Source organism: Zeugodacus cucurbitae, chromosome 5 (genome assembly GCF_028554725.1).
Source record: "Zeugodacus cucurbitae isolate PBARC_wt_2022May chromosome 5, idZeuCucr1.2, whole genome shotgun sequence".
In the NCBI taxonomy this organism is placed as follows: Eukaryota; Metazoa; Arthropoda; class Insecta; order Diptera; family Tephritidae; genus Zeugodacus; species Zeugodacus cucurbitae.
Window position 1 is genome coordinate 20,744,653 of NC_071670.1, and position 10,722 is coordinate 20,755,374.

Genomic DNA, 10,722 nt, shown 5'->3' on the forward strand with positions numbered 1-10,722 from the left:
ATGGAAGATTAAAAATCATTTTTAGTATTTTATTTAAAGTCACTTGAAGTTTATGGACTTGGGAGTCTGCGATGTTTGCCCACACTGGTGCCCCATAAAAAACTACCGCCTGGAAAATAGACCTGAACAGATACATTTTGTTAGCTATGCTAAGTTCTGATTTCCGGTTTATAAATGGATATAACGTCCGAACTAACATGTCCGAAATATTTCACACTCTTTTCCCAGTTGACGTCAATAGAATTGAGTGTAATGTGGCTTGCTGGGAGAAAAATGCTTTTACGCTTCCTTGTAAAGAAAATTGCTTGAGTTTTCTCAGTATTAACAAGAATTTTCCATTTGTTGAAATAAGAAGCGAGGGTTCTAAAGTCCTCTTGAAGTGAACCCAAGCAGAGAATTGCAGTGTCATCCGCGAAAATGGAAGCTGTGCAATTTTTTAGCGACGGAAAATCGGAAGTAAAATTGTTATACAATAGTGGAGACATGCACGAGCCTTGGGGACAACCGGAATATATGTCAATTTTGTGACACTGTGTCTTACCTAGATGGACTATAAATGATCGGTTCGTAAGAAAACTCTGTATAATTTAAATAAGAAGAGTTTCATTTTATAAAGGAGCCCGTTGTGCCAAACAGAGTCGAATGCAGCTTTGATATCTAAAATAATCATACCTGTGGACTTTGAATTGGTAAAATTTGTTTTGACTATTCTTTTAATTCTAAGCAATGGGTGCATAGTATTATGTTCACGTCGAAAACCGAACTGTACTGGTGGAAGCACTTCATTATCTTTCATGAAGCTAGACAATTTTTCTTTAACGACTTTTTCAAGGATCTTGCATACTGACGATAACAGACTAATTGGGCGGTAGGACGCTGGGCATTCTGCCGGTTTGTTGGGCTTTAATATCGGTATAACTTTCGACAGTTTCCACCTGGTTGGAAAATAGCAAAAGCGAAGACATTCGTTTATAATTTTTGTGAGATACTGTAATCCAATTCTAGGAAGAGCCTTAAGACATATATTTTCTATGTCATCAAGACCTGGCGATTTTCTGTTTTTAAGATTTTTAATAATTGAGGAAATCTCAGGGACATTTGTAAAGTATGACTCGTCGGAAATTGTTGTTTGTGAGTCTAAATCGCATATAAAGTTCGTAACTGCTGATATGGTTGCCTGATCGCTAAGATTGCTAGAGTGATTATGATTCATTATAAATGTATCTGCTAAAATGTTCGCTTTTTGTTCCGGCGTGGAATAACAACTAGAATTGTGCCTTAATGTTGGAATGCTGGGGTGTTTCTTCCTAATTACTTTAGATAATTTCCAAAATGGGGAAGAATTATCTTCCAGCGTCGCTAAAAGATTGTTCCAATTTTCATTTCTGAAAATAAACATCTTACTCATAATGACTTGGCTCAGCCATCTAACAAGAACGAGATCGACCTTATTACGGTATCTTAGCCAGTTCCGCCGGTTCCTACGTTTTGTAAGCGCTGTAATATTTTGGGGAAGAGGTTTAGTGTGGCTGTAGACATTTTTTTTGGGAATGCTACCCTCTTTGGCAACACAAATTGCTTCGTTAAAGTTACATATTAACTTATCAATATCGTCTGTATTTTGCGCTGCAAAATCATCTATGTCAGTCAGTTGAAAGCTAACAATTTAGCAAACTTTGCCCAGTTAGCATTTTTAAAAACATATTTGAGCATTTTGACTGAACTGAAATTTGTGTAAAAAAGAGTCTGCACAGGTAAATGGTCGGATCGTAAGTCGTTTATTGTTGTAGTGTTGGAAAACGCTTGAGGATTATTCGTTACAAAAAGATCTAGGTTAGAAGTGTTGCTGCGACTATTAGCAGGCACGTAGGAATGTTCTATCGAATATAATATACTTAAATCTCTTGATAAAGAATGGTCATACAGAATGTTACCCCAGATGTTCGCACGGTGACAATCCTCTCCTAATAAGTTATTTACTTTACCTTCAGTGAGCATTCTTAGGTCGATTTCAAAATTTCGTTTAACTTCAGGCCTTGAGCGACCTCCAGGAAAATAACAGCTGTGGATTGAGACGGGATTCCCTGTAGGGCTAAGTAGATTAATGCCTATGGTTTCTATAACTTTGGTGTTGGAAATGGGTAGCAGAGAATGGCGAATAGATTTTTTAATAATTATCGGTACCCCTCCTCCTTTACTAGAAGTCCTGTCGTTTCTGTAGATATAATATGCATTATTTTATAGAAATTTTATCATTTAGCCATGTTTCGGTTAGAAGTCAGATATCGACGTTTTTATTAATGATGAAGTTAAAAAGCTCATCTTTTTTACTTCGAACACCTCTGGCATTCCACGTGACAATTAATAAGTGGCTTAACATTATTTAAGAAATTTACAAGCTAATGAAGTTATAATTTCAAATTTGCAATTACTTAGATTTGTAATTAACTCGAAAGTAAGGGACTTAATTTCCTCAATACTGAACAGTTCTTCACTGCTATTAGATGGATTTAGTTGTTGTGGATTTACCCAAGTTTGGTTTGCTGGCGCCTTAACTTGATTAAGTGAATTTGGAAATGAATTTATATCACTGAAGCGAGGAGCATTGATGGCAGTCTTTGCGTGAGATTAAGAATTAAGATAAGATAATCTGCTCGGGCATTCGTAGAAGTTAGACTTATGAGGCCCGTTACAGTTGGCACATTTTATTGCTGATTCTTCTTTACAATCAGTAGTTTTGTGGTTTCCCGCACATATTGAACAGTATGCCTTTACTGCACAGCGGCTGGATCCGTGGCCAAACATTTGGCAGTTGTAGCATTGTGTAAGTTGATTTCTATATCGTTTCTGGTGTTCCCATTTTACTCTCACGTAATTTATAACAGCGTGATTTTTTCCGAGAATATTCAGAGTTATAGATTTGTTGGTAAAATATACCACATATAAAATAAATATGGAGTTATTGGGCCTCTGTCTCTTAACTAGCTTGACATCCAGGCATTGTAGTCCACTAGTACAGTACTGTGAGGTCCATGACATCGAGACCAAGGAGGAGTGCTTTGTACGGATTGTCATTTTTTTGGCATATGAAAAGTATTCAAATTTTTTTTGCATAAAATGATAGGCCGTTTCATAGTCTGATTTTTGCTCGCAGTGGAGCTTTATTCCAATTGAGATTTTTTTAATAGAGTACTTGGTACAATTTATTTCTTTGCAAATGTTGTGTACTTGATCCACTGTACACTTAAGAACGGTAATAGATGGGACATATGTTTTATTTTTGACAATTTATTCACATTCATCATCATTATTATCAGCATTCTCTGCGTTGTCGAGAATTTGCAGGGGAGAAAAGAAGTTTTGGTCAGCGACTATGCGCTGTCCAGTATCACTTTTTAGTATTTTCTTATGCACACGCGGCGACATAACGGTGCCGCTCACATTCTTTCGTCTTAATTTTGTTTTGTTTGTTTTTGTACTTTTTCACTAATTAACTTTTGCGATATGCGTAAAGGGTAAAGGTACGTGCGTACAGCTCGAGTGCTCATACCTGACCAACTTTTTTAATGAACTAGGACGATCCAGTAGTATTAGAAACAGTTAGGTTATACATTTTATTAATATGTTATTCACAAATAAAGCAATTTTATTATTATTTTTGGTTTGTTTGAATGAAAATTTAAACTGCCTACCTCATTACCTCTTATTTTTGAAAATGACTTTAAATATTTGATAAATATATTATTAATAAATTAATAAATATTATATGTCACAAAATAATTTATGTTGTAGCGTGTAAACGAGCTTAAATAAAACACTCAAAATAGTAAGTAACATAATGTTGGTTGCTATTCTTAAGAATGTGAAGGTTGCTGAATGTACCCTCAGTAACAATTGAGAATCTGAAGCCTGCATTTCTTCAGAAGTCGGCCCATTGTGACAATGAACCATCATTGCACTCAGACACGATCTCGATGATGCTAACCAACATTTTCTAGGACATGACGAATTGAAAGCGAATGATGATCCGCTCATTTCCATTCAAGTTCATCTGACTCGTTCTTTTAACAAAATATAAATTAAAGACCAGTGAAGATCTCGAATATTAATACTGTTCACAAATACCAATAATCTAAAAATTGCCAAAATCGGACTATAACTTTTCAAGGGCCTCTGTTCTCTGTCTCTGTTCCAAAAATGGATGAAATCTGGTTAATATTTCATCTAACTTCCCATATACGGCATATGAGGCATAGATTGGTTAATATGTAACTTAACTTAGCAAAATTTTATATTCATGTAAATTTGTGCTTACGACGCGCAAAATTTTCTAACCAATTTTGCTACAAACTTTGGAGGAAGGGGTACTAAAGCGGGGATCACTGTATATGTATATATATTTATTTGTAGTTATAACTATTTACATAAAATTCGAAAAACATATATTAAACAATACCTAATACTCTCCTGTCTACTCATTCAATGATAGTATTAGCTTGAAAGTAAGTAAATTAATATACATACATTACATGGAATTACATATATGTTCAGTATCTCAATTTAATTGCAGATTTAAATTTATAAAACTTGGTAATATTTCAGTGAGCAAAATTTATGCGTAGTTAAGTCCATTACTTTTATATTATGTATTCTTGGCCTTTTCGGGATTGCGATAAATGTTCAAATTTATTTTAACTGCTAAACATTTTTCGTAACGTGTCCAAAATTTAAAAATCAAATTTTACACTTTTTGGGTACACAGTAAATTGGCATGTACTTGGGTCTCTACTACCAGAAACTCTTAGACATTGAAAGATATTTCATGACAAGAAAGGAATAAACGATCACTCGTTCTTTAATTCACTTTTTAATTTTTTTTCCCACTCGCCTATAAGAATTTCATAGAACTGATAGATTTTAATAGAAATCTCTAATTGGCTGCTGGGTAGACTTGTTTCGAACTATTAACATGAAATTGAAATGTACCATAAAAAAATATTTTTTTATAATTTATGTATTACATCTAATTAATATCTGATTATAGGATTTATTGTATTCATAACAAAACTGTTTATTTCAATCAAAATTTTTTACTAATAGATGGGTAAAGTAATGATTACTACTTAAACAGACAGAAAATATAGATTTAATTACATGTACATATGTATGTATGTCGTATGCTAATAATTAAGTTTATTATATGTTTTTTTGCTTTCCTTTACAAATCATTACTTCACAGGTAAGTATTCACGTGATGGTATTGAAGGCGCCGATTCAAATTGTTGTCTAAGATGAGAAATTTGCGTATTAGAATTTAATTTAATTGGAAAACCTCTAAACTTACATCGGGGCCTCATAACTATAACCATCATTATTCGTTGCAGAATATCTGTAGTCATCGCTGCTTTGTGCACTTCCGCTAAGATCCAAGTTGAGATTTTGATTCAGGAACTGAAATCTGTTTTTAAGTCCACCTAACAAATTAGAGCTATCGAACTTGTTCAGATTTATTGGTGCGGCAGCTATTGGTTGGGGACTAAAAAAATTGAATTTGTATAATTACCGGGCTTTAAAGATAAAAAAAAATAATAATATAACATAATATAATTATATTAACACTCTCTATTCCGTTCACTTGACAAATTAACAAAATATTGATAATTTATCAAGTAAAACCTGTTGTGGTATTTTGTGACTATCTTGATAAAATATGAATCTACTGTACTGTAGTGTACAAAATTATATTCGTGACTAAATTAATTCTTCTACAATGTAAGAATTCACATGAATTTCAATATTTATTGTAAAGTGAATAATTTAAATGGAATACAAAATTGTGGTTATGAACCGATTTTCCAGTTTTTTATCCGTAACAGGATGTCTCGAAAGTATGTTATACCAAATTTGATTGGAATTGGTCTACTTAATTTTACTGTTATATACGAACAACATGTGTGTATATGACTAAATTGGATATCTCAAACAAGGTATTTCGGTAAAAACACTGAGTTTTTGGTATCTGTAGTAATAATTTTTATACTCCTAAAATAAAATTCAAATTATTTCATTTATTTAAGAAGAAAATGAAGAAATCTCTGTTGAGTTCAAAACTACTATAGCACTCTGTAAAATAAAGGGGTTCTGTCTTTTAGAAGAAAAACTAAAAATATACAGATACAATACTCTAGAATATTTTTATTTACCGTTTTTGAATGGAAAGATGTCATTCAATAATTGTCCGTTACAAACCTTTCTATAGCACTTTTAAATTTAATATTTTTCTTTGTCTAACTCAAGTCCAAGGATTTTAGTATAATTGGCATTGAGTTTATTTAATGCATCCATTCAAATCCATATGCATATCAAATTATAAAATTATTTATAAAATTCAATCCCATTTTTTTAGTTCGAGTTTAATTCAGAAGAAAAGAAATTGAAATTTTTTTATGTTGATATTTTATTTATTTTTATTAAATGCAAAAAATATTGGCGCAATCGCCCTACAAATGTGTAGGGCCTAATATAACCTAGCATAACCTAATGGGTTATGCCAATACCGATAATTGCATTGGTAATAAGACCTTAGGACAGATATTGTTAATTGTCGCTTGCTTCCATAATCTTTGGGTCCTTTCTTCAAGAACTCTATTTAATTTAGGGAGCTAGATTTGCACACCATTATTACTGGTTGCTCCTATATTAGGAGATTAAATTTAAGGGGTTTTTTCTGATGTATGCAAGAGGATTTTTTCTTTATTTAAAAAAATTGAGAAAAGTCAAAATACGTGGTAAAATTTTTTTATAGATGGATATAGATTTTTATTAATCGTCATAATTGATCCTGGCTGTTATTACTTTAAATATTCATATATATTATATGTATATCTATATATAGCTTTTAAAAAATTATAAAAACTACTAATTTCTTTAAAATTAGCATATTAAACTCACTCTGGAATATCCAAATCCAACTCCGTAATAGGGTGATATCCAAACTCATCAGCAGTATAGCGGGTTTTGTAACGCTTACCATCTGCTCCAGTAAAAGAATATGAACCGCTCACAACAAATGTTTTGTCATCTTTTAATTTACCAACACTAGTCACCTCAATACCATTTTGAGTCTTTAAACTAAAAAAATAAAAAATAAATTGTATATTACCTAAAAACAAAAAGTATATAGCAATTCATAATAGCAATTCATAATAGAGAAACCTAGTTCTTGCTGAGTTTGATGGCATAAGAAATCCCTCATTGATATCAGACTTACTTTTACAATTTTACGAAGATATGCACCGATCTTTTAGTGATGCTGTCAGCAATTAATGATCGGTCATTGCTGAATTTTAGATACCAACATTATTATAATTGTAATAATCGCTAATACTCGTACACAATACTTGTTAACCTTAACCAACAATTCTGAATAACGACTTCCCGTAGCTAACACTAATCCTATACCAATTTGCTAAAATAACTGCCAAATATATAAAATACATTCGTTATACAATATGTTATAAAATTCATAATTATTACCAAAATATGCTGATTAGACACACGTTAGCTGTATTTAGTTTAAATTAGTTACGTATCGAATATTGTGAACAATAAAGAAAACAACTATGTAGATTTATGTTAAAACACACATTAGTTTATAGCAAGATTACATTTCCGTCTATTAAGGGAAAAAATTACAGAAACAAACCAAACCAACACAAACATCTCTGTATAGACCGAAATGTAGAAAATTCTAAACTTTTAGTAAAAACAAAAGTAACACATTGAATTTAGTTCTATTCAAATATAACTTACAAATAGTAATTCAACTTTTAAAGTGAATAAATTAAGCTGCCTAGAGGAAAATGCATACATATATATATTTTATAATTTGTATGTATGTATTATAGTTGTTTATTCTTTAGTATTCATTTTTTATACATATATACGTGATTTTTTCAATGTCCGTTATTTTTTGTAGCTGAAGCATGCGCCTACATACAACTCAACTACATTCCCATTTCACAAATATATGAATATTTATCAGAGATCAAGCAATTAATTAAATTAAGAACTGTATGAAGAAAAAAGAGAAACTTTGAGTACGTTCACAAAATGTATGCGAAGCTATAAAAGTAAATTTGTATGAAAGAAAGGAACAGCTACACATTGCTCGTTCGTTTAGTTGCACGTCTGTATTTAACTCTTTTCATAAGTTCGTGTCACCCATAAGCCGCCATCATATATTTTCCTACTGGGTATATACATATATACGATTCGGCTAATTCAGACATTGTGTGAGCATAACCTACCAAACGGGAAAGGTAATCCGTATACATTTGTATTTTTAAATCTTTTCGTATGAATAAACTGTCACCCCTCAACAAATGTGTAAAAGAAATATCGTCAGACAATTCTAACGACCACAATGAGAGTTTTTGTTATACGAAAAAAAAAACAAATTGTTAACACCCTTTGGAAAACAACATCAAGCATAAAGACGTTCACTGAACATCGGTAAGAGTCGTCGCCTAGATATTAGCTTAATTTAATATAGCCAAATTCGCAGAATTGAAAATATTAGTATCATAATATCTAAAAGGTTAAATTGAGTTCAAGAAAAAAATTTAAATTATACATATAACATGCATGTAGCTAATGGTTTGAATTATATACATGAATACAATATCACTTTCACTTACTTATACAAATGGACTTGCAGGTATTAATCCTTTATCCACATTGAATTTAAGATAATGAGATACTCTCTTAAGCATGTCATAAAAAATAGATAAAATAAACTAACTCTAAAATTGAAAGTAAATGTCTTGCATGGTAAGCATGCATAAGCATCAGCTCTGCAAAACATGTGACACGGATTGTGTGCTATACGAATATTCTACCAGAATATTAAAAATCAATACTGATCATGATTCTACGATATAATTGTTTTTGCTCTCTCTTAAAGAGCGTATTTTTAAGTAAAAGGTAATTATCTATAATATTGGGTTACATATTAAAAACATGTGCCGTTAAATGTATCTGTATGTGACGTGTGACCGTAATAGATTTTATTACGCAAATTATTTTTAGTTTTCGTAAAAAATTTTAAATACTCACTCTAATTTAAATTTTTTATTTCCGTTAAAATTTTGTAGTTTCTCCACCTTTGCTCTCATAACATTTCCTTGGAATATAACTGCAGGCTTTTCATCGTCAATATCTTCGGGTAATGTGTAAACATCACTTGGGTTGTATTTAAATAATTCTGAATTTCGATCTGAAGAATGTTTTAAATCCGCAGCCGTACACACAATAAAACATAATAAAAGAACCTGCAGATTATACAAAATGAATTGTAACTTTATAACATAGAACTTTTTAAGATACAAAATTTGTATTTGGAAACATCGATATTTTCATTACAGTTAATTTCAAATTTTTCACATATTCTGCTTTTTCATTTCACTTTTAACTTAAATACACAAATTTTCATAAGAAATACACACTCAAAAATGCCCGTTGTATTCTGCCAAAAAGTAGACTTACGAGTTTCATCATTTTCACAGCGTTAAGTTGTTATTCGTCAAGTTCTTTTTATTTAATGCTTTAAAAAATCTTCTAGTTTCCTTATATACTGTCTTTATTAAATATACAATATAATAACAAAAAGAGCGAGACAAAACCTGATTTATTGAAACAACTTATACACAAAATTTTTGACACACAATTCAAGAAGATGCGCCATTATATTAGACTAAAAAATTTACTTTATTTCATTTAACCCTTGTAATATACATACGTAACTTATATTATGTGTAGAGGCATACATATTAAAATTTCGCTTAAAATGTTAATGAGCGGTAAGCTTTTTAATTATTGATTTAAGAATTTTATGATTTGTAATTTAAACATTTTGTAATATAGTTATATATCTTGAACCGCTAGCTTATGGATAAATCGAAACTTTTTATATATGTACATATATAATTCAAAACTTACATATGATGTATAAAGAAAAGACTCCTAAAATGAATATTTGTTATAGTTAGTTTCTGACAACCAATTATTAATCTATCTTAATACATACATACATATGTATAAATACTGCATTTCCAATATGCATACATAAAAACACTATTTTTTGAATTTGAACTTATGAAATGGTTAGTGCCACGAGATTTTGTTATTTTACTTTCCTTGATTCTGTAATAAATCAAACATGTTCATAAATAAATACATAAATACACACATATGTATATTTATATGTTTATCTTTCTACGCTGCAGTATTTATTCACTGATCTAAGTGTTAGTCAACTTTTTGAAATATTAAGTATAAACTCGACTTTAACCACTGTCTAGTGATACACATTCATACGCATATATTTACATATGCGAAATAACGTGAAATGTACCAATACACAAATAAAAATTAATTTAAAATATGTTGTTATTCTACTTTTATAACCACAGATACAACGGCAAAATAAATATGTATGTACATAACTATGCTCTTCTACATATAGATAATTTACTTTTAAAACGTGTGTTATAAGGCAAATGTTGAGTGGAAAGAGACTAGTTCCAGTACTAATATAATAAACTAGATCTGATACTAAGTTTGTGAACTCGTGCCGTGATTAATATTAGCTAGGTCCGGTCTGCAGTGAAGTTTCGACTGAAAATGTACTCTCTTCGATGTATTGAAACTAATAAATTATAA

The 10,722-nt window shown here is 30.8% G+C and overlaps 1 protein-coding gene across 1 annotated transcript; it reads right to left on the reverse strand.

The window, feature by feature from the left end:
- Positions 1–5,027: 5,027 nt before the first annotated feature.
- On the reverse strand, positions 5,028–9,703 carry LOC105215034 (uncharacterized). Its single transcript, XM_011188776.3, has 5 exons — positions 9,547–9,703; positions 9,118–9,332; positions 6,952–7,131; positions 5,345–5,536; positions 5,028–5,286 (listed from the first exon to the last, which is right to left on the reverse strand). Exons 1-5 carry the CDS (start codon positions 9,556–9,558, stop codon positions 5,229–5,231), a joined length of 657 nt encoding a protein of 218 aa, XP_011187078.1. The 5' UTR covers positions 9,559–9,703; the 3' UTR covers positions 5,028–5,228.
- Positions 9,704–10,722: the final 1,019 nt, after the last annotated feature.